A 25,575-nucleotide genomic window follows, 5' to 3' on the forward strand; every position below is an offset into this window, starting at 1 on the left:
TATATATATATATATATATATATATATATATATATATATATATGTACTCCTGAAATAATTCTGGTACGTTACAGGTCACACATGGAAGACAACGGTCTAACAGTTACATCTGCATGCTCTCCAACTTTATCAGTAAAGAACAGTTCTACAATTAAAAGTACACTTGGTAGTGATTTTATAAAACATCTACAACTGGTTGATAAACATAGAGAAATAAAATAGGTATATAAATAAACTTTTTAAATCATAACTATATTCCAGATTAAATAGAACAAAACTCGTGTATTTCCTACTTTTTGTCACTACACTCACTAAAATCTTTACAACTTATACAATATATATTCACTAAGTTTTATACACCCACACACAGGCATTTGTGAGGGATAAACATACATTCTTCTCAACAGACACAGGTTCTGTTAAATTCTAATAGATTCTATGGCTCAAGATTAGCATTTCAGATACAAGTTATTAACGTTAAAACAAATATATGGTGATTAAATCAAAACATATGCATATAAACTGAACAAGATTAGTCTCGGATGCATGCAGGTGCTTTGTAACCCCCCCGTTCGAACATTTGTTTTTCCCTTTCTCCAACTAGTGCAGAGAATATTGTTGTTTAAAACAAATGCTGATTAGCACATGACTTAAACAACTCAACAAACATTTGTCCTTGCTGAATGGAAGTAAATGATCATTACGTGACCTCGGTGAACTTCCTGTAACTAATAGTTACCTAATGTCAGCTCCATGTGTTGGAATCATGGACTGTAAGTCTGTCAAATAACCTTTAGGATCAACTACAGTCTGGCCACTCACTGAATCAGAAACCTGAAAAAATTTACATTCTTTAAAAATATAAAGTCAAAAACAATCTACCACACTTTTCAATACATCATGAAATTGTGATGCCAGTAACAGTTAGGGAAATGACTTGTCACATTCATATTAATTAACAATTGAATGGATTTAGAACTAAAATGTATATATATATTGAAATGTTATTTATTCACGAGTGCTCGATTCAGCTGGAAACCTTCTTTCAAAATTAAAGCTACACTAAGCCATCATCCACACCTAAACTTGACTGGGATGATGAAAACTAAATGTTTCCTAACATGCGAGCTAATACATTCTTAGAGTACCTGTAATCCAACAAGATGTGATAAAAAAACTGGGAATCAAATTGAACAGAAAACACAAAAGCCTGAAATATATTACCAAAACAATATCAAGGTGATTTGATAATAATATGTAACAAAAAATGTAATAATAAAACGTAACAAAAAAAACAACACAGACACCAGTAACTATAAGAAAATAAAAAATATTTGCAAACTTCATATAAGTTCCAAGAGCATATAAAATTAGAGTACACAAGTTTCTAAATAGCTGTTTAAGTGAAATTATTTGTTTAATATACTTTGTAAACATGACACATGCTTTTGATTTTCTTCCCTTGCGAATGTTTTAGTTTACCACAAGTTCTCTGTTATATTATCCACATTCATTTTATGCCATGTGGTTGATCCTCCACTGCTGGATAGTTTAATACCTGGTTCAGTTTAATGTCCATAAGAGTGTTCCTTGCTTGTCCAATCTTTCTCAAGTCCAGGTCACCACTTGGTGTGGCCCATCCTGGTGTCATTAAGCCACCTGGTGTTGTTGTACCGGGAAAAGGAGTAGCTAGTCCAACACTATAGGCCTGATAACATGAGTTTTAAAATGTATTGTATAAAAAAATATTGTAATAAAAACACTTTTTAACTACAAAAATTTCTTTCAAAATTAACCTGAGTCTGTTATAAAAATCTACAACAAGTTAGCTTCGAAATTAGTCTAAGTACAGAATTAGCATTATAACAAAGTATCTATATTTTTGAGGCCCAACACCACTACTAAGTTATACAAAATATGGGCTTTTTTTCTTTTTCTCAAGTAATTTAGGGGGATTCTTATTTTCAAGAAAAAATCCAAGTGCAAGAATTTCATTGATATTCTAAATTAATGCCATTTCAAAAATCAATAGCCATTTAATTGGACATACAGTCTGTTGGCTCCTTTCAGGTGGTCCTGGGAAAGGTTGAATGATTATGGACAGGAATGGCAATAGTGTACAGATCCTATTATGTCAGGGACCTAAATTTCTCAACATCTTGTTGATACAAAAATGGCAATAGTGTACAGATCCTATTATGTCAGGGACCTAAATTTCTCAACATCTTGTTGATACAGGAATGGCAATAGTGTACAGATCCTATTATGTCAGGGACCTACTCTGATCATTTTGTTGATATTAACAATACCATCTTTGTACATTATCAAAATGACATCTACCTTCTTAGGGTAAGTCATTTTTATACATTTTACAATCAAAATTTTTCATTAAGACATTCATATTATTTATAGCAGATCAACACTGTAAGAATATTTAACATAAAATTAAAGATTTTTCCTATCTTTACGTCGACACATGCAGTGCTCCGATATCTCAACTTTTCCTCCTAATTATACCTAAATAATGCAATTGGAATTTGTAACCTATTGTTCAGACTCTACTGATTAGTCTCTTACCTTTCAGCAAAAATATAATGTTTGATCTCTTACCTTTCAGTCAGGGTCTACTGTTTAGTCTCTTACCTTTCAGTCATGGTGTCCTGCTTGGTCTCTTACCTTTCAGTCAGGGTCAACTGTTTAGTCTCTTACCTTTCAGTCATGGTGTCCTGCTTGGTCTCTTACCTTTCAGTCATGGTGTCCTGTTTAGTCTCTTACCTTTCAGTCAGGGTCTACTGTTTAGTCTCTTACCTTTCAGTCAGGGTCTACTGTTTAGTCTCTTACCTTTCCATCAGGGTCTACTGTTTAGTCTCTTACCTTTCCATCAGGGTCTACTGTTTAGTCTCTTACCTGTTGGTCAGGGTCTACTGTTTAGTCTCTTACCTGTTGGTCAGGGTCTACTGTTTAGTCTCTTACCTGTTGGTCAGGGTCTACTGTTTAATCTATTACCTGTTGACGAGGGTCTACTGTTGTGACAGAATCTCCTCCCAATGCTGCTTTTGTTAAAATGGAGTCTGGCATAGGAGTGAACCTGAAACATAAGGACATTCACATATCAAGTTAAGTTTGGACATTCACATATCAAGTTCTGAGAGTAAAATCAAATCAGATAACAGTGATCTCAATTACTTCCCATTGGCAAAAACATCAATAAATAAACAGAAAACTTCAAGAAGGCTCCTTTAAAACTCTCTTCTTTAATATAAAGCAGCTTGGTATGGTTAATGTTTATAAGATCCTTTTTTGAAAGTCAAAATATAAATTAATTGCAATAGGACAATAAATTGAAAGCGTTTTTGAACATAAAATCTCATCCAATAGAAACAAATTTTTTGTTAACTTTAAAGTTTTGGCAAAATTTCCTCTATGTTTTTTCAAACTCCTACAGTTGTGCATTGAGAACGTTGATAACCTTTCACCTAATAAAAATATTTATTATTCTTTAATCTTCTACAGCCTTACATTGAAAACACTGATCTATACTTTACAGTTAAGTTGTAGCAGCTAGCGCATAACCTTACTTTTCTGGACGAGGATTCCGTTGTCTCTTATTACGAGCATCACCAACCTCGGGGATGGTCTTCCAATCACTTTCAGTTACACTAGCCAAGTCTCTCTACGATACCAGAAAGTTTACAACAAATTAATTTGATATTAAGGCACTTTATACTTATGATTGTTAAAAACAGTACCTCGATCCTCTGAAAATAATAATATGCGCTAAAACAACTGTTTATAATCATGATTTTTTTGTGTGCAATGACAGCTCCTTCTCTATACAAAATCTAAATGTCTGCCATCTTGTTCCTGTTGAGCCCACTAATCTGTAATTAGTGTCAGAAAATTTGATTGTATGTATTTAAACAAGACCCTACTTGAAAATTACATTTTCCTCTGCCACCGAAGGTGGATGAAGTTATGTTTTCACCCCTGTATGTGTGTGTGTGTGTTTGTCAGTGAGCTTTCTCAAAAATGGCTGAATGAATTTGGATGAAAGTTGATATACACTTGGACTATGACCCAACTTACAAGTGATTAATTTTTGGAGGATCAAGGTCACAAAAATCCCTGTCTGTTAACATGGGTACCAGTTTTTCACACAATTTTTGCTCTATAACTCATTCAAAAATGATCATATTTTCATGAAACTTGGTGGACATATGTAGAATATGATTCCTCATTGTCCTGCCAAAAATGGTTCGAGTCTATTGATAATGATGGATGTACTGACACATTTTCGTATTTTTGGAGAGCCAAATATGATCAATGCTGCATGGCAGAGATATGTGCTCTACTGAGTGCCCCTCAAGTTAACTATGTGTTCTATTGAGTGCCCCTCGAGTTAACTATGTGTTCTATTGAGTGCCCCTCGAGTTAACTATGTGTTCTACTGAGTGACCCTCCAGTTAACTATGTGTTCTACTGAGTGACCCTCTAGTTAACTATGTGTTTTGCAGCAACAGCCCAGTACAGAAAGCTCAAAAATAAACTAAGAAATACTGAATGTTTCTTACATAATAATGATTATATTAGTTTTAATTGCTAGAAATTTAACAGGAAAAACACACACACACAAAATAAATGCAACAATTCTATGCTATTAACATGAATAAACTGTCAATATTTCAAGTACACTTATATACAACTGTCAACACATACCTTTAAATCATTAAACTGCTGTTGGATTTTTGGACGCTCCTGTCGATATCTTTCTAGCTCTCTTTTAAGTTTGGCCTCCCTATTCAAAACACAAATTTCTTTAATGTTTGACCCCTCTATTCAAACCACAAGGTTCTTTAAAACTTGACCTCTCTATTAATAGAGAGGTCAAGTTTTAAAGAACCTTGTGGTTTGTCAAGTTTTAAAGAACCTTGTGGTTTGTATAGAGAGGTCAAGTTTTAAAGAACCTTGTGGTTTGAATAGAGAGGTCAAGTTTTAAAGAACCTTGTGGTTTGAATAGAGAGGCAAACCACAAGGTTCTTTAAAACTTGACCTCTCTATACAAACCACAAGGTTCTTTAAAATTTGACCTCTCTATTCAAACCACAAAGTCCTTTAAAATTTGGCCTTCCTATTCAAAACACAAAGTTCTTTAATGTTTGACCTCTCTATTCAAACACAAAGTTTCTTAAAGTTTGGCTTCTCTATTCAAACACAAAGTTTCTTAAAGTTTGGCCTATTTAAGCAATAGGAGGAGTTCAAAAGATTCTTCTATTAATTTAATTCAGTACCTGTATTCTTTTCTTTTTTCATCCATCCGCTTGTCAATGGCTTCATAAATAGCATCTGCTTCTTCATCATCTTTGTCATAAGGGTCTTTACTGAACAAACTTCCTCCATAACCAGCAAACTAATACAAAAATTAAGCCAAACAGTGACACTTTTTTCTACTCTGGTTCCAACAAAATCAAAACTGGTATTAAAGGTAACTAGCAGAAATGCCACCATATGGGCAGCTGTTTGTGATAGTAATTATTAAATTTTTTTAGTACTATATTTACAAATTACATCAATAAAGATATAACCAAACCCTTGTGTACAGTCCTAGTGAAAGTTGTATTCTTGTTGTGAGGAGAGTACTTTTATTTAAAATAGTGTTCTATGATAATGAAGTGGTTGTTACACCTACCACAGTTATTTTTCTAATTGTCTGAATCTTAAATACCCAGAGTGTGACATTTTTTACCTGAAACACTGATATAGTATAAATAATTATGCCCCTTAACTGGAACACTGATATAGTATAAATAATTATGCCCCTTAACTGGAACACTGATATAGTATAAATGATCATGCCCCTTACCTGAAACACTGATATAGTATAAATGATTATGCCCCTTAACTGGAACACTGATATAGTATAAATAATTGAGAAAAACACAATATTTTCTTTCATATTTACCTCATCATAATTAGAATCATTCAAGTCTTCATCATCATCCTCATCTTCATCTTTCTTTTTCCGTTTATTTGCTGGTGCGTGGCGATCGTCACTGAACATAAAATCTTTACTTAGCACACAAGAACAAGATTATTTATAATTTTTTAGAACTATAGGTGGTCATAATATTATTTGTGATTCCAACCTTTGAGAATTAAACAACAAGAGTTTAGATACTTGTTATGTACCTGGGTTTTACTTATTTTTAATTGTGGAAAGCAATTTCTTATATACTGACATTAATCTTGAATGAAAATAGCTGTTTCAGTTAGACTGCAAACAATTTTTCATGATTTACTTTTAACTTGAACAAAATAATGGGTCTAAAAAATATTAAACTCCAAGTGCAACGTTTCTTCAGATTAACTGCTATAAAATGATCATGATTTGCCAGCCTTGTAACTATATGCCATGTAAAATACAACATTAAATACTTCAACTTGATTTTCTCTGTGTACATAGCTTTCTTTAATGAATCTTAGTCAAGGAATTCAATACTGCCATCCTGTATAATAACAATAAAGAGGACGAGTTTTCCCCGACAGAAGATTTTGGGATAAAGTAGAAAAAAATAAATTATAATCTAGGACTAAGCCTTTTATTTGGAAAACTTCTTAAACAGAAACTTATAAATCTATTCAGAAAAAGCCACATTCTAATAAGGAATGTTCAAATCACCCTTTTAAATCATGAGGAAAAGTAACAGGCATAAGTGTAAAATTGACAAACCAACTGACTGTTTAGAATTTTCAATTAAAGCTACATAAGGGCTATCTGAACATAGCCATCCCTGATTTTGAACTGGTAAACTGGTTAACAGCACCCATAGATAATTCTCTTGGATTTGATTGTTACTCTTACAGTTCACCCATTCCTCAAAGGTTGGGGTAAATGGACCATTCATGCAAGAAATTATAAAAATACTCATGTTCATTATTATTCATTAAAGTTACTTTAATTAAAATTTTTTTCTCAATAACTTAAAATATTAAATAAAGTTTTTAAACTTTATATAACAAATCTTTTTATTACTGTTCTAAATTATTATTTTTTCAGTTATAAATTCATGGATCGTTTTGTGTGCGTTGTAATTTTGAATTATTTTAAATCTTGGATAAGCATATTGATATTAGAGCTGTAAACAACATGAAAATTGTTTTTGTAGGTGAGAGATGACCTTGATGGGCCAAATGTCACTCTGATTATTTTTAAGATTTTAGATGATTATTATTAGAAAAGAAGGCTTGTGAAGCTTTAAAGGAGTACAATCCAAAACAAATAACGTGAGCAGAATGAGTGTTTGAAAGAAGGAAAAACTGGCTGATTCACAAACCTATAGTGTCAAGTTACGGCTATTTTCAAGACTTTAATTGCTGACAATCTGTAAGTTACTGTTTGTCCACATAACTGGTCAAAATACATGGCGAGTTTTTCACACAGTAGATATAATTAAAAAGTTAAATATAGTTGTGTAGTGTACAACCAATCATACATATCAATAAAAAACCAGCCTTTCTCAGTTAATTTTTATTGTATAATACTTAGATTCGTGAATGAAGCATCATAAATCAGATATTAATACTCCAACAGCTGCAGAATGGGGTTAATACAAGTCACTCAAACAATCTGTCTTTTCACCAAAATTCTACTAAAGAAATAATGTATATAAGCTTACAAGATATTTTGACTAAAATGTTGGTAAGTTGCATCCATTATATTTATATATAATATACATACTATAAAGTACAAAACCCTGAATTCCAGCATTTATTTTTCCTAGCTTCTACAACTATCCATCAATAACATTTTTTGCCCCTCTTTACTTCTCAGAAGGCATTCATCTGTTTTAAATAATGAAGAAATGACTGAAATGTAGCAGATTCTTGTGACATGAAAATCCTTTCAGATTTTGGCATGTGATGACTTTAAAAAAAAAATGCCAAAGTTAAGGTATAAAACGTTCCACTATCAAATAGATTTTTCAACTTTGCATGTTAATACTCACGGTACATCACTTGCATCACGGGCAGGACCGATATCTGACCGAGTGGTGAATCCAGTAGCACTGGAAGAGAAAAAATAAGTTAAAAACAAGTAAATATCACACTTTAGAGATCATTCATTTTAAACCTCTTTCACGTGCATTTTATGATTACCAAAACATTTGGCATAAACTAAAATAAAATCAAGTTCATAAAAAATATTATATTTCCATGCTCACTGCTTGATTTGTTTACCTAAACAATTAATTGTCTATAAATTGTTTGCGATTTAAAAACGTTTTTAATAACTTGTTTTCAAACAATGTAGGCATTAAACCTTAAAGAATACATAACATTGCATTTTTAATTGTTTACATAAATTGACCAATGATTTAACATTTTCTCACGAGATAATAAAGGGCATACTTCCTATTATACAGTTGTGTATTACATTATGTTTTCATATTGTAAAAATTATTAGCTACAACTCAATTTTAAGTGTAGTGAAAGATAAAATGTTTTGACTTCATAACAAGGGAATGTCAGGTTAATACAATAAATCATTGTTATGGTTAGTAGACTATATTATCATCTGGATCGAATTATCAATAATCGTGACAGGATAAAGGCCTCTAGTAACCTTAATGAAGTTTATAAGATTATAAGAATGAGTGACAGGATAAAGGCCTCTAGTAACCTGATTGAAGTTTACAAGATTATTCAAGTGAGTGACAGGATAAAGGCCTCTGATTTCTTTGTTTTACACTCAGAAGACAACAGAACTCTAAGATTTCGAAAAAGACAGGCTAGGGTCCAGTTTTATTTTTCTAAGAGGCTGACTGACTTACAGAATAAGTTACCAGTTGCATTAATGTAGGCCGGTACTTTACAAGAGTTTAAGAGGAGAATCAGAGATTTCCTGAAAAATAATGAGTAGTTTTTAAATTTTTATTTTTCTCAAGGGTGGGTGTGCAAGGAGAGCCTTTAGAATCAAATGGCCCCTTGTTGTATGTAGGTTATATTATCTTCTCAGTATATTCGACTGACAGTTCTCGTGCAAGGATTTAATAAAATCAGTTGACGACTCCGATGTTTTAAAATGCACAATGATTTCATGCTTTTAACTTTATACAATAAATTATTGTGAATTTTAAAACATTGGAGTTGTCAACTGATTTATTATATTGTTATCTGATTAAATGTTGCAATAAAAACCTCCAATTTTTTTTTGTGCTATATTAAGAAGACAATAGGAAAAGAAGACACAAGTTTATGATTTGGAAAAGACTGTTTTATTTTTCTAGCAGATAAATGCTGATAAATATTCCCAGATAAAATATGAAGTGTTTGAACTATTCTAGTTGGATTTTACATGGGGCATTGAAGATAATATTTTTGCACTTGGAAATAGAAATTGACATTTTATGAAGGATAAGCTATTAATACAACCTATTATTCAGCACTCAACTACACTAAACATAAGCTATTAATACAACCCATTATTCAGCTCTCCATCTAGACCAAGGATAAGCTACTAATATTTAAATCTAAATTAAGTGGACTGTGGAGATCCCTCGTTATAGCTACAGATAACAAAGAACCATTTGTTCTTCACAGCTGTCCCCTATACACCCACCTTTTGAGAAAAAATAAACATTTGAATCAATCCTTCAATTTCCAGGAAATCATTTATTCTCCTCTCAAACTCCTGTAAATCAATGTAAGATGCTGCCCTCCACTATTGCTAATGGTAACTTATTTTATAAAGTAATCACTTGTTAGAAAAACAAAACTGTCCTAACTGGAGCCTAACTTGTCTCTCCCAAATCTTAAATTTGTGTCCTATTGTTTTCAAACAACAGAGCACTGTTTCAATGGCTTCAGTAACTTATCTAACACTATTCCAAAATATTTTTCTTCAGTCACACAACTGAATGGGTTTACATCTACATTTAAGATGTGGCCAAATGATGATAATCCAAATACATTACCCTGCATTTACTATAATTGAAGCCTTATAATTTTCATTATAAAAGTAAGGATGAATAAAGTTTTGTTATATAAATTTGTTCATTTAGAACTTATTTCTAGGATTAAATCACACTCTTATATGCTAACTATCTACTACTAGATTGGATTGTTGTGGATTGTTTAATTAAAATAATTTCTGATCTTCCACTTTCAGTATTATGACTTTAAAGTTTACATAATTTAATTACCAAACCCTTGGTGTGCCTAACAATATAATTAAATATAATGAGTAAATAATAAACAACTTGCCATATACTCTGGGCAGATAAGCCTCAATCAAGTTAATGGTTAAAATTACTTTTAGTTTATAATAATTTTTCTTAATTACCTGCCTGATACTGTATGTTACTGATACTAATAATGTCACATTGTGATAGTTCTCAGTTAGGCCTAATGTATGAAGATATTCATAACTTAAATTAAAAGGCCTCATCGACACTGAATACAGTAGATATAGTATTGTTAACATATAATAATTTTACTTTCACTCTTGTATAGTAATAAGGTCTTATATTATAATTACAAATCCGAAATTGTAAGTTATTAATATTATTATTAGCATTACTATTATCAGCTAGCGTAAGTTCAAATAAAATATAAACGGGAACACAAAGTCTTCATATTTTCTGTGTGATATATAACTATACGATTATGAAATACACAAACAATTTAATATTCTAACAATTATAATAAAAGAAATAAGTGTTTACCCTCTTCCAACACCAGCAACATAACCCAGAGGAGCTGGAACACCGAGAAAATGTTTCTTTCTTTTACTGACTAATGCATTTGGTGCAATTGTCGCCATGACTAATAAATGGCGACATCTGGTGAAATATTTTATAATTATATAGTCATCACGGCAAAGAGTAAGCGATGGTAGTGGTGGACCCAGCAGTTCGGTGAGAAAATGTTCAGTATACTCCCAGCATTTATGATTTTTATTTGTGTATTTACTGGAATACGACGTATAATTAACACTTGTTAAATTTATATTACAGTTATTCCAGTTTTACATAGGTAATAATATTGTCGATCAAGTTACATGGCTTTAGGTTTAAGTCAGAAACACAGCCTAATGTAGCAGGCATATATAACGTTAACATCCCCATGGCTTATCAGTAAGGTTTGTTTCCTCAGGCCGAGACGCTTTACGTCGTAGCCTTGCAGTTCAACCTCGTAAAACTTATTCAAGAGTCGCATTGGCATAGTTACCTTTACACTGTCGTGACGTGAGGCCGGCCACCTGACGATGTTCGGATTAAGTTCTAGGTTTTTAATCCTTTTTCTTCTAGTTGGTTTGGGATGAATCTTTAAAACCGAATAAAGGCATCAATTACTTTTATTTTTGCCGTTACGTCAAAAGCTTTCAAAAGATTTTTTATACATATATATATCTTAAACACCGGTATCGTTCACAAACGCTTCCTTTTAAGAGCAAGCCTGTGTAGTGTTAGAAGGGCTATACGAGCAGCTGCGCCGGCTGTTCCACTAGTTCCTCTAAATGGTTGGTATACCCTTCCCTGACCAGCAAGCGTCTTTTTTGTTCTTCGGTAAGCTCTTCTTAACGTTTTATTACAGAAGAGCTCTTGTATTTTTTTCTTCTTTTTTTTTTATGTCGGGAAAGGGCAGGTGAGCTGATTGGTTATGAAGCTGCAGTAAAAAAACAAACTAGAAACCTCAAGCCAGGATGGTCATCCAGCAAGTTTGTAGGAGACAACAGAAAGTCTTTCTAGTGCAAGCTAGTGATGTATTTCTCTTCTAAATCGGTGTGTAGCCCATTAAAAAAGACATTTATTCGGTTTTAAAGTGTGTAAAAGAAGAAAGCTATCAATCCTATGAGTGTTTTATAAGAGGTAAAAAACAATGTGATTTTTTTGTGAATTTGTTCTGGTAGCAAAATAACTTTTTGCTACATCATTTAGTCAGTGAAGTTATGGAGTAAATAATCGTAAGTGTTTTTAATGTCGTTATTATTAAATTTTCTATTTTAAGAATAACTCTACATTTTTATTTATTGGAATAAGTATGATCAGTGTGAAATATTTAAGATCGTGTATTGTACAAAGGTAGCCCTATTAGAACTATAGAACAAAAAATGTATATGATCTCACTACTCGTGTTTCTCGTGAGTTGCCAACATAAATATTAATAATGGTTTATGTGAAAGCTAGAAAGATAGGCATTTGTCAAGTCGTGACTAAATATTCTTTCAACATCAATTAATCATATTTAAATAATTATATATCAACGTTTTGTCATTTTTAACTCTAATGTAAAATAATCTACACTTCAACGTCCTTTTAATCTTAAAAGTGTTGTTTACCCTGTAATAATATGACTTAAACATTCACTTGTTTCCATAAGAGTTGATAATTATATCGCAGTTAATAACAGGAAAACAACAACAACAACATAATTTCGTCTTATGATTGGATAAGTAAACTTAATCAAACTTGTCTTTGTTGCCGCTGCTGTATTTTTCAAGTAAATCGAACAATATATTTATAGCTAAAAAAAAAAAGCCTTGACTAAACAGTTTCTTCCAGAAGTTAAATCAACATTAAAACTACTGGAGGTAATCATTAACTGATTGTTAAAATGTGGTAACATGATAAATAGTGTTTTACCCAAATACTACAGATATATGTGAAGTGAGAGATAATTAGATAAACAATTTGTTATTTTCAAGTAAAATTATTGAATGGTAGTGGTGTTCCACCAGTGATTGAACTGATATACAATAGTTCATTCTGTGACTAAGAGTATGTACGACATATTAAAAATGACCATAAAATGTATTTTGTATGTTAAAAAAATCTTTTCAGCGTCATTTGTGTTTCGTTAAACTCGTAGAACTTGCTTGTTTGTCAGTTTTCGGATATTCGCGCAAAGCTACTTAAGAACTATCTGCGATAACTATACTACATTGTAAATTGATAGACTAGTGAGAAGGCAGCTAGTCGACACACCCACCGTCAACTCTGACTGAATTGTGGGACTGACTATAACTCTTATAACACATCCACGGAGCACGATGTTTTTGTTGTTTGTTTGCGGTAAAGGAACGCGCAGATCCATAGTCCTGTATTATTTCCACTGGGCCACACTCGGCCCAAAAGCAGAGCTACAAACATTTAACATTAAAAATTATAACCGACTTAGTAACCGCGATTCAACTATAAGTCGTCCAGATTGTACTGGTCTGTATTGTGTATAAAGAGTTAGTTTATATTTTGGACAAAGCTTCGACGGCTATTGTCCATAATTTTTAACTACTGACCAGTGGGAAGGCAACCAGTGAGCAACACCATACCACCCACCATTCATGTTAAGGATTGACTGTCACTCTAATAAAGCATCCACAATTTAAAATGCTTGGAATATTTTGTAGTATGGCGCGGATCTGAACCTGGCTTGTCAGCTCCGAAATCCTGAGCTCTACCACAGGGCCAACCAACAAACGACAAAATATTATAGTATATAGTTATCATTATGCTCATATCACAGAATCGAAATTAAATAATTTCGCCATAGATCAGGCTTGAATTGTGTTTCAGGTAAAAAGAAATAAAGAGTGTGATAACATTTTGAATACTTTTTCCGTGAAGTCTTCTTTAACTAATGATAATCCATTGGTGGTCAGCTAAAAATTACGAGTTTTGAATTATTTCCATCTTTGATTCTGAAATTTCGTGCAAAGCTACACAAAAGGCTATCTGCGCATAGTGGTTCCTAATTATGGACTGATGGACCAGAGCCAACAGCATCCACCGGCAACTGTCATGCTACTCTTGAGATTTGACCGTCACTTTTACAGACCCAAAGTGAGGAGCGCATCAACGGACCGTGAACCATGGATTCACAGTCCCGGCACGTCAACCAGTAGGCCATGCCTCGTCTTATATACTTGCCCCTGAAAGAGGGTGTCATAAACAAATGAATCCTATTAGAGAGTTAGGCTTAATAACTGTTATATTCTTTATGTCTTAACATTTTGGGGACACCTAAAGAATTAAGACTGGATCCCCTCACTGGATCTGTTCTTAGGATAACAAGTATGATGACACCTCTCAATTTCAGCGACAGGTCTGAATGTTTTTAACGCTGAAAATCGGGTTTGCTACCCGTGATAGATACACCACAGATAGCCCATTGTGTGTAGCTTTTGTGCTTAACAACAAACGAACAAATAAACTGTCACGATAAAGCTTTTCAGGGGCCGTCTCCGAATACCTCTAGATGTTGTTGTTTTTGTGTGAATCAACCCCTCCCCTCCAGAAACTCTAAATCTGCCTCCGCATGGGTTAACCTAAAAATTATCGTTTTTCGTTAAATTGTAATAAACATTTTAATTAAAGCACGCTTTACACTACAGAATAATATTGCTGTCAGCCGGTTTGGAGGTGGCTTCTTTCAATAGCTTGTTAGCTCAGTTCTTGCCCTCGAATCAGCTGCTTAGCTGAGGTTACCATAACCGTACGAAGACAGACGCATCAACTTAAAATAATTTTTCATGCAATCTCCTCGTTGAATAAATTATTCCTGGATAAGCCTCACGTAATGCGAAAGGGTATTTAAAAGTAAAATACACCAAGAAATTCGTTCGTAAGCTGTCGGACGCATATGGATGTATTTAATTACCATAAATTAACTTTTTGGTTTTCATTAATAATGTCCGCCGCTGTTATATACGAACTATTCACTGGTCCAACCATTAACTTTGTCATCCGTTCATATCCATCTGCCTAACCACCTTTCTTATCCCCTTTCACCCATTCAATTATATAAACACCCCCCACTGAATTTAACATATAAAACGAATAAGAACGTAACCGTTCGCCCATCCATTTATCAAACTCCCCCCCCCCACGCCGCCGCAATGTTATACGCTCCTTCATTCATACAATCAATCACCTATATTAGCTTATCCTCCAGTTTATTCACTAGCCCTATTCAGCAAACTGTTTATTAATCCACCCTTCCACCCATCTATGCAGTAAATGACACTCACTCACCCACTTATTTAGATGTTTTCGTTGGTGATAAATATACGTTAATAATGTCCTTGCCTTCCTTTGCGTCTTTGCCAGCGACATCTCGTATAGTTCTAACGCACTACTTTTGTTACTTTTACTCACTAGATTAAAGATGAGTTACTAATTATGTTACGCGTTTTCTTTTATCCTTCTCTCACGCTCTCTATGCAAAGGCAATTGGCTCGTGTAAGATGTAAGGTAAGGTGTAAGACAGTTTTTGCAATAAATTATAGAAACTGCTTGCTGAGAGAAACATGTAATTTTCGTCACGTTTTCATCAATACAGTATATTCACATGTAAACTTGTACTTTCACGTCATTTCACATGAAAAACTATATATGTATTTATGGCAAAGCTGCTAAGGCTATCTCTCAACTTCCCTAGTTTTGAACTGCTGACCGAAAGGATGGAAGCCAGCCAGTAGCACTCTACCATCAAACAATCACAATAAGGGGTTGACTGTCATTTTTTATAACGTACCCATAGCTTAAAGTTCTGGGAATATTTTGTGGCCTCGCATGGATTCGAACTCGGCTCACCATCTTCGAAATCCATAGCGCTACATGTTGAAGGTTACTACTGTGAGATAAAGCAAAGTTTTACGTTCTTTTTAAAAAGAGCATGAGTCAAATTATTTTATCTTATTTATGTAATTATTTCTTAAACATGATAGCGTTTAAATTATAACGTTAACTGTCACCGGATAGCTAACAAAGAGAGTTTGATTTGCTTTGTTGTTAGGTCAGAAATGTTTTACACCAGTATAAATCTTCAACTTACTGACTTGTTTCGTATCGTTCACTGCCGGAGGTACAAATATTGCTTCATACTGAATAAATTTTTATAATTTGTTTGTTTACCTTAATCTGTGTAAAGAACTGATTAAAAAAAAGGGTTCAAATTACTAATTTCTTATATAAAGTACACTAGTGACCCCATAAGTATCTAGTGGGATTAACTGTATTATTAATAATATGTTTGTGTGATGTATATATATTTTTTACCGGGACAGTCCCTGTTTCAATGTCGTGACTGGAAAGTGAGAATTGGAAAGGAAGTTCCGGTTTTCTGGATCTTCGGTCTGAAAGTCGAAATGTTACGTACACATAGAAAAGTGCTTCATATGATGTATGATAACTATACAGTATTTTTGTGCATTTTTTTTTAAATTCAATTTTATATTATTTTAGAAATTGAAACGTATGGCAAAAATAATAATCCCAAGGTTTCATGCACTGTATTAATGTAGTGTCCGTCATGATAGTACTAAAGAAATAGATTTCTCCAGTTTAGAAAAATTATGTGATTTTTCAAGTAAAAATAGAAAACATTTTATTTCACCATATTACCTAATTTTGTACAAAACTATTATATTTAAACTGCGTTTTCGGTTAAGCTTTCCTCCAGATCACCTACACGTGCATATTTTCCGATTTTTTTTATCACGAAATGTGGCAATTCAAGTTATTAGGGATCGCGAAATCTACAAAATCATGGCCCTACAAGAAATTTGGCGAATAAATAAGCTCAAACATGTTCACTCTTTCGTTTGTGGCTTGTGTAAACCTGCTTACCGTCCCATGCGCAAAGATTCACGAAATTTTGGGATGGGCCATCCAAAATGTTGCGCGCAAAATGCCTGCATCATATAATGCCAACCGCAGTTGAATGGTTAAAAATCCCCATCGGTAATTTTTAGGTTCAACTTTTGAATTGAAACTAACGTTAATATTGAAATATCATAATGTTGATTTTCTTTTATGATTAGAAAACATTATTTTTGTTAATCTACGTCTCATTAGGAACCAGGATCACGAGAACACTAAATGTGAATAATGAGATAAATTGTTACGATTCACTACCTGTGAAAATAAGTGTATTGAAAATCTTTTAGCCTAGAGCTCGTAAGAATAACTGCACATTTTGATATCTTCTATGGTAATTATATACGTAACATCAGATATTAGCGCCTAAATTAGGCTTATTACAGAATAACAAATTAAATCGTACGCCTAAGTATGATAATGTTGATAATATATTTTTAATAACACTACAGAAGTAAACAGCGTTTTATATTTTTAATGTGCAATTTAGTAAAGTTTTTATTTATGTAGCTAATATATTTCGAACAATATACTGTGCGTTCAAAATTAAATTAATGCTATTATTATTAGCCACAAATTACTTGTCATTAAAGAATAATTGCTACATTAGAACATTTTCAAAAAATATAAACACCAAAAAAAGTTTTTATAAAAATATTACTTTTTTGTGTGTAAGAAATGGATTTAGTGTGTGGTAAGCAGGCATACTACGTGTATTCTACCCTTTGTTTAATATAAAATATTCCTAATGACCTTTTAAACTTCTATCTTTAATATTAAAGATAGTCCCCTCAATGAAAAACAGATTTATATGGTGAAATCAAACGAAAAAAAAAAAACCGTAGATTTCAAAACCTATGTAAGCCTATCGTTAGGCCTAAGCATATACGAAGGATACGTTACAGAACTCTTATCTTGTGATTGTGAATGGTGTACCTTCTAACCAATTTAATAATTTAGTCTTTTACATGGTTGAATAAACCTCATACTGGTAAAGTAATATATTTAATATTATTTAATTAAAGAAGCTAATATCGACTTTGAAACAATCTATATTTTCCCAAAGGTTACGTTACATAACTAAGCTGCATCAGCGCATGTGTGTTGGCATACCAATTCCATTCTTTTTAGCCTAATTTAATTAAAGAAAACTTTCGAGTAGTTAATATTAAAGTTCCAATAAGTACATAAATATAGAATAATTTTTTCACCATTACTAAGAAGTTCTATACAGAAATATAGTATAGAATTAGAATACAGAGGCTCTTAAAACATAGAGATAGAAATTAGAAGTAAAAGTTGGTATCCTGATATATTCTGCAGGGTACCGGATACTGTTTTTTAGCCCATCTAGATACCATTACCAGCAGAATACCGCCTTTAGGCCCCCTTCCGAATTTTTGGATATACTTTTTGGAAAGAATGGTTATTGTTTATATTTAAGCATCTTTAGATAGATATTAACTATTCTGATTATTGAATAAAGTGTGAAATTTAAAAAATAATAATTAAAGGAAGCTAACAATTTCGCCGATGACAGGAGATTTTTTTATAACTCCCAAAATTTCGATTTAGAAACTTATCTAAATATGAGTACAATGAAATACTCTACTAGGAAAACAATATTAATTAAAGAATAACTGATTACAAAATTAAGTAAATACGTGATTAAAGACAAGTGTGTAGCAAATGAAATTTGTTAGCGTAATTAATAAGTTTGTTGAATTCAGTATTCTTAAACTCGAATCTTCCTAATGCAATATCAATACACAGTGGATTATAACATCCAAAGTCTTATAAGCTCAAAATATATTTACATCATTCATTTTAACCCTGGATTAACCAATGGAGTGATGTAGACGTCATAGACTTTCCTAAATTATTAGTCCATGACAGTTGGTTACAGCAGCGTTTCCAAAATATTTGTCATCCACGCCCACCTTTAATGAATATCCTCTCTTGCGCGTTTCCCTCTTTTTTTTTTCTTTTAATGAGTGAAAGACTGAATTAAATGACAAGATGTAATACACGGATACGCATTAAAATGTTATATTTGTTGCAATAATTACTCATTATTTTTTATTAATAAAAATATATTTAAACATTATTGCATTATTGACTTCCTAATCCCTTGCCCCCCACCAAAGAGATCATTTATGCTACCTTGGGGAGGCGCGCCCCACACTTTGGAAAATGCTGGGTTACAGGTTTCCTAATAAGTATGTCTCACACACACGTACTTAAGCAAAAACACCATCAATATTCGGGTAATTCCACTAATTAGTGCTGGGGTCTCTTATGTATTTTACATAGAAAATCAGTGTCTCCACTTTTTTTTTTTTGCCAGTTCTTTACATCGGGTGTAGTAATAGACAAAAATAACGATTACTCAATATCATGTTAAGTCGGTATCATAAATAAGGTGGTAATTTTAGGGTTAAGAGACATCCATTCGATTTGGACTTAAACAGCTAACGAGATGTCAGATACTTATTTTAGGAGGTAATACGTTTACTATGGATTTGTATTCTGTAAATCATGAAGGTTAATTCTTATAATACTTTATATTAATTACTATTAGTACTGCAGATAATACTATAATAGCCCGACATTGTAGTTTGGTGTAAAAGTAATTTCATCGGATCGGTATGGCTTGTATTTTATACCGTGTTTCATTGTAAACAGTTAATATATGAATACTTTTATTTACAGTTTTTGTTATTCTGTAACAGACAGTCTATTAGAATTCTTTGTAAACAAACGTTATATTTATCATTAGATAATAAATTAGTAATAAAATGAACTTTTTTTTTTAAATGCAAAAAAAACAAAAAAAAAACGTAGAAACAATAGAACGCATGGTACGTGGTATCTTGATTGATCTTAATGGAGGACAGATCACAGATGGACCATTTTGTGGCTTTGCGTTAAAAAACTAATATTCGTACAGCCCGGGTGTTTCATTTGTTTGTATGAATATTCTGTAGATTCTAGTGATGGAGCCGAATATAAACATGGCTCAGTGGTTAGCGTGCTGGACTGTGGATCTGCGGGTCCATTATTCACATACCGTTACTGAAAGAAATAAAAACTCTTACTCCGCACTTTGGGCCGTAGGTGCCTTATAGAGGTGATGATGAAATCCCACTATTCCACCAGGCAATAGTAGTCTAAGAGTTGGCGGTGAATGGTGTTGACTAGCTGCCTTCTCTCCTGTCTTAACAGTTCAAAATTAGGGACAGGTAACGCAAAATACGTTTGAGTGGCTTTGCGCAAGTATCCGAAAACAAACAAACCAAATTGAATAATGCATGTGTGTTAAAACACCCGTGTAAGTAATCAAGGTCAGTAAGGTAGGTGGTCATTCGATTGCGCACAGATTCTGAAAGGCTTGTTTACAAAATCACAGCGAAACAGATATTATTTTGTTTCCTTATCTCGGTTATTGGCATGAAAGATACTCTTGTCTCATTAAAGAAGAATCGCGTAAAATGCTTTAAGATGTTTCGAAAAATGAACGTCATGTGATTATATTTATTCTGCACAAAACAAGATTTTTAAGAACTATATTGATAAAAATGGTTCATCAATACATCTATTATCTACAGATTTTAAATGTCTCCTGGTGGGACAGCGGTAAGTTTACGGACTTACAATGCTAAAATCCGGGGTTCAATTCCCGATGTTCACACAGCAGATAGTCAAACGTGGCTTTGCTATAAAATAAACAGACTTTAAAACAATATTTGTTTTTTCATTCATAGGTTTTAGCTTTTATTCAGCAGCGGCTCATCAGAATGAATAAAACATTCTTGTCTTTATATTGTTTGGGACACGTATGTGTTTTAATCTTGTTAGTTTATTTTGTAGACGTTTGGTAAACCATTTCTGAATACTGACTCTAACTCCTCACGTGCTAGCCAAACATCCATTCTCGAGCCTATTTTCATTCACCTATTTCACGTTCATCTGTAGATGCACACTATTATCTCTGGTGGTTAGATTTGAAACAGCTGCTTCTGCTACGTGGATGACAGCTCACGGTTTTAGGACGACGTGCACGAGCTCCGCCTACAACACATCCAGAAATCTGTCTAAAGTAACCCGCAGTAGTTTTTGTTTCTGTTTTTATTATTATTATCTTAGTCTAATCAGTTTTCACCGAATATAATGAATCACTACAGTTCAATAAGTAATCGTTTATGGAAAACGTTCTGCTTCTTCAAGTACAAATTCATCCCTCACTACACACTTGAGTTTCGTTTACAGATGGCGCTTCGCTGTTTTTGCTCAACTGCGTACTAGCTGTCTCGATATAGTGACTCATTAAATTTAATGTCTACCCTTAAGGACTTTGCTGTAACATTAATATGCTTTTTTAGTTTCTTAAAGATAACTTAAAGTTCACAATAAGAAAATATGATCGCGTAATTGTATCTGTCATAAAAATCTTTTATCGGAGAGCTTAAGGAATGTAAACTCTCCACTTTAAGTTATGTTAGGTTTTACACGTTGTTATGTAAACACTCCATTTTAGGTTTTGTTAGGTGCTACACGTTGATATGTAAACACTCCATTTTAGGTTTTGTTAAGTGCTACACGTTGATATGTAAACACTCCACTTTAATTTTTGTTAAGTGCTACACGTTGATATGTAAACTCTCTACTTTAAGTTCTGTTAGGTTTTACACGTTGGTATGTAAACACTCCACTTTAATTTTGTTAAGTGCTACACGTTGATATGTAAACTCTCTACTTTAAGTTATGTTAGGTTTTACACGTTGGTATGTAAACACTCCACTTTAGGTTTTGTTAGGTGCTACACGTTGATATGTAAACTCTCCACTTTAGGTTTTGTTAAGTGCTACACGTTGTTATGTAAACACTCCACTTTAGGTTTTGTTAAGTGCTACACGTTGATATGTAAACACTCCACGTTAAGTTTTGTTAGGTGCTACACGTTGATATGTAAACACTCCACTTTAAGTTTTGCTTTGTGCTACACGTTGATATGTAAACACTCTACGTTTTGTTAGGTGTTGCACGATGATGATATCTGAACAGCGAAAGCAAGGAAAAAAGAATTTGTTCATAATATATTTTTATATATTTTAATATGTAAAATCTGATCATATATTTTTAGATTTAGCAAACATATCACTGTTGTGCTTTTAAGTATTTTTTTATTTTATTTTTACTCAAGCCTCAAAGTACACGATGGAACCAAAAAAGGTGTTTACAAATGATAATCGGAGTTCAAGAGATTTTCAATCAGTCGGATGTGGGCGAGAGTTATGTTGCGGTAGCACACACAATGGAATTGACCACAGTGTAGCAACAGTGGCCAAGGATGACTTTCCTGAAAACACACAGTCGACTGACTACAGGGCTGTAACAGCAACAAAAGAATGTTTCTCGAAAACTGCAAACAGTGAAGTTGACCACGATGCAAAAGAAAAACCTAAAGAATCGAATTTTCTGAACATCTTTGATCATTTGGATCATTCCGTCCTTCAAACTCCTTTTACTATTGGTGTGCCCAGTGTTCCACGGGTTCTCCAGTATCTGAAGAATGGCACCCAAGAAGTTAAGGATGTGATCTTAAACGAATGCAATTTGATTTACGAGTGTAAGGTTTGTCATAGCTTGTTTCGCAGTCTTGCTAATCTCTTAGCACATAAACGCTTCTATTGTAAGAAGTTTTCAAATGAAAGTTTTGTGCGCATTGATAAGAAAACCAGTCCTTCTGTTCCTGATAAATCAGTAAACAAGCGATCAAGTCTAGATGCTCATAGTGTCCAAGGTAGTGACGACACAAGTCCATCTCACTTGGATTGTAGTTCATCTGTTCAAACCGAAGAAAATAAAGAAAGGTATGTCCAAAGAGATCTCACGAACACCCCTATTGTAAGGGAATCTTCGTTTTATATCGATAGTCTACAGAAGGGTTTGAAAAAAAATGCAGGTTATGAAGAAGTAGCAGTAGATTTAAAACCAATAGAAGGCAATTCAAATGCCGTATTTCAGGTGATTACATCTAGTCATATAGATATTAAAACAAACAATGAAATGCCACGCGGTGAACAGGGCATTGTACAAGTCACTCCAGAGAAAACAACTGAAGATAAATTGACCCTTGCAGAGGATTGTATGCCGGATGAGTTACCGCCTTCAGGTGCACCTTTCAGTAGGGCGAAACGTCTTGGAGGCAGGTCTGATTGTAACATTAAGACTTTAACATGTCTCCGTTGTAGAACTCGTTACACGTCTTTAAAGACGCTTAATCTCCACATGATGACAGTCCATGCCCAAAAAAGAACCTATTTCCCATGTCCTTTCTGCGAGACAACCTTCGTCCAAATGTGGGGTGTTACTCGGCATTTAATGACTGTCCATAAGAAGACCAAAGGTCAGGTGGATCGGCTTAGAGGAAGAATTAAGCGTCGAGCATTTGTGAAAAAAATCGAAACTGATACTTCAGGGACTGATATGGAAAGCGGTCAGCAGAGCAAGAATTCTCAAGAGATCAACAGTCCTGAAAGCGATTTACGGCACAATTTGAAATATTTCAAAAAGCAATCGCAGACCAATCGAAATTTTCAATTTCATCACTGTTCCAAGTGTTGGAGAGTATTTGGTCGCCAATCTTCTCGGATCAGTCACGAAAAATTTTGCTTCTTTAGTCCAAAAAAAACGAAAAAGAAGCTTACAAGTGAAAAAGATTCGACTGAAATTTTAGCTAATGCCCGTGAAAACGTTAGATTAAAATTAAACAAGACAATAACTAAAAAAAATTTAATTACGAAAAGACAAAAGAAAATTGTTAGAACCCCTAAAAATGGCGTCCTAAGTTGTTGTTTGACACAAATTCAACATCCAGATTTAGAAGAGAAGGTTTTAGCTTTAATTGATAGCGATACTCTAACTTGTCAGAAATGCAACAGACGATTTTCAACTTTTTCAAATCTTCGGCGGCACGTAGCCATTCACGTAGGTTGGCGTCGATTTAAGTGTAAGCATTGCTCTTATCAGGCATACAATAGGTCGGACTGTCGCAATCATGTGAAACGCATCCATCTTGGCTTGGGGGCAGCTACTGCCAAAGTTGAACGAATGATTGTGGACCTTCCTACTCTTAATGCTACGTCAATAAAGCTGGAAAATGAAACTAGTCCTAACAGTGCGGGTCACGTGACAACGCCACCAAGTTTACAGGTTTCTTCTGCAAAGTCGAAAAAAAAAATAAGTGGAAGGACAGAAATGGTTAAGCCTGATAAAAAAAATTCGACATCTAATGGATCGGGGTCAGAAAAATACAGGAATCGTCGATCCAAATCTAATTCTTCTAGTCGCTCTTCTTCTCTAACTCCGAAAACTTCACCATCTGATGGTTCATTTAATCATAATTCCTGCTTTTCCCGCCATTCGTCTCCGTCTGCACCATTCTATGAGCCGAGTTCTATTTCTACGCTAGTTACTCGCGCAGGGGTTTACCCGAAAAAGTGTCGCGTGGTATTTGCATCCAAAATGGGCACCTCTACCTCACGCACGGAGAGAATGTCGGATCTATCTACCCAACACTCTTCTGCTTCTTCGGGTAAGGATTGAAAACGTCTTGGGACAGAATGAACGGGAAATATTGAAGTCATTTAAGTAATAGAAAAAAGAAATACGTTTCAATCTCACAGAAACTTCATGTAACTTGTAATATTTATCATATCGATTTGTACCATTAGCACAATTACAGAAAAGGTGAAAAACGTTCTATCAGCGCGATTTGATGTCGAAAGGAGTTGGTTAACGAAACATCAGTTAATTATTTTTTATCAAATACAAAGATAAATTTGACTGGATTTTTTAGTTATTTTTAAATGTATGTATATATATATATAGCATGATATAATTATTCTGAATTTTTCGTTTAAAATTGCATTGTTATCATATAAGCCATATACGAATGTTTATACGGGGCTTCCAATATAATATACGCTCTGTTTACCAGCTAGAGTAAACCAATCATTAAGACCAAATGTGGCTTCGAGTTGTGATTCGTAATTTTTTTTATTGTTAGTCGAAAATTTGATTGTGCTAGATATAGGCATTAAATCAACCAATTTTTATTAAGCTTGTTTTGTGCGCTTTAAAGCTTATAGCACTAACCCATCATTTCTAAAGTTTGTATTCCAACTAAAAGTTATAGCTCGCCATCTACTGGTCGTAATTATAATTAATGGAGGTAAGCATACAAAGTCAGTTTTGAAATGATATTTTTCTACTACACAAACACTATGAGTTAGTCATTGTTTGTATATACTGTATCAACAGAATAAATGTTTGTCAGGCAAATTAAGTGTCATTATTTAAATTTTGTCATTATTGCTTCACAATCCAACAATAAAGTCATTGAGGTTGTGTTTTTTCTTTTAACAAATGTAAGTACATTTAATGATTTCGTCTTTGAAATAAAATGTTTTTAAAAATGCTCTGTTTCTTCTTATCTTAATATTTTGTTCTAGCAAAATTGTTTACAAAAGAAAAGACAAAAATCTGAACGATAAAGTTGGGGAACAGTAAAGAAAGGTAATAAAAAATTCGCTCTACAGAAAAAGCTTACAGGTGCACGTTCCCTACACATCAAACTACGGTTAAAGATATTATATTTTATTGATGTTTTTTTTAATTTTTACTTTACATTATTTTAGTATTCTTATTTTACATGGATTTTAAAAATTAATAAATGTTTATTTTGCAAAGATTTTAATGAATTAATGCTCATTTTTTCGTTATTGTACTTTCCGATAAGTAGCCGGGCTCTTAAATAAACTACATAACCAGTACTTATTGTTACGTCTGTCCTGTATATTTTGATGTTATTTGTTAGTTAACCACCAGTATAACCTTGCCTATCTGTTTAACAAAC

At 33.3% G+C, this 25,575-nt stretch overlaps 2 protein-coding genes across 4 annotated transcripts in view; one reads left to right on the forward strand and one right to left on the reverse strand.

Annotated features, from left to right (window-relative positions):
* LOC106462644 (pre-mRNA-processing factor 6-like) overlaps positions 1 to 10,943 on the reverse strand; it is a 29,150-nt gene extending 18,207 nt beyond the window's left edge. The window contains exons 1-9 of the mRNA XM_022389956.1: positions 10,722 to 10,943; positions 8,004 to 8,063; positions 5,960 to 6,050; positions 5,289 to 5,407; positions 4,717 to 4,795; positions 3,579 to 3,673; positions 3,007 to 3,088; positions 1,559 to 1,708; positions 740 to 834 (exon numbers count right to left, since the gene is read on the reverse strand). Of these exons, the coding sequence (XP_022245664.1) occupies positions 740 to 834; positions 1,559 to 1,708; positions 3,007 to 3,088; positions 3,579 to 3,673; positions 4,717 to 4,795; positions 5,289 to 5,407; positions 5,960 to 6,050; positions 8,004 to 8,063; positions 10,722 to 10,819 (869 nt within the window). The 5' untranslated portion in view covers positions 10,820 to 10,943. The remainder of the gene's footprint in view (positions 1 to 739; positions 835 to 1,558; positions 1,709 to 3,006; positions 3,089 to 3,578; positions 3,674 to 4,716; positions 4,796 to 5,288; positions 5,408 to 5,959; positions 6,051 to 8,003; positions 8,064 to 10,721) is intronic.
* LOC106462645 (zinc finger protein 800-like) lies at positions 10,862 to 25,140 on the forward strand. Of its 3 annotated transcripts, XM_022389960.1 has the most exons (3): positions 10,879 to 10,913; positions 11,644 to 11,962; positions 21,859 to 25,140. In XM_022389960.1, exon 3 carries the CDS (start codon positions 21,873 to 21,875, stop codon positions 24,261 to 24,263), a length of 2,391 nt encoding a protein of 796 aa, XP_022245668.1. In that variant the 5' UTR covers positions 10,879 to 10,913; positions 11,644 to 11,962; positions 21,859 to 21,872; the 3' UTR covers positions 24,264 to 25,140. The 3 variants fall into 3 exon arrangements, with proteins under 3 accessions (XP_022245669.1, XP_022245668.1, XP_022245667.1); XM_022389961.1 differs by lacking the exon at positions 11,644 to 11,962 and having other exon boundaries at positions 10,862 to 10,913; XM_022389959.1 differs by lacking the exon at positions 10,879 to 10,913 and having other exon boundaries at positions 11,377 to 11,780.
* Positions 25,141 to 25,575: the final 435 nt, after the last annotated feature.

The sequence above is a fragment of the Limulus polyphemus genome, unplaced genomic scaffold (genome assembly GCF_000517525.1).
Source record: "Limulus polyphemus unplaced genomic scaffold, Limulus_polyphemus-2.1.2 Scaffold1216, whole genome shotgun sequence".
In the NCBI taxonomy this organism is placed as follows: Eukaryota; Metazoa; Arthropoda; class Merostomata; order Xiphosura; family Limulidae; genus Limulus; species Limulus polyphemus.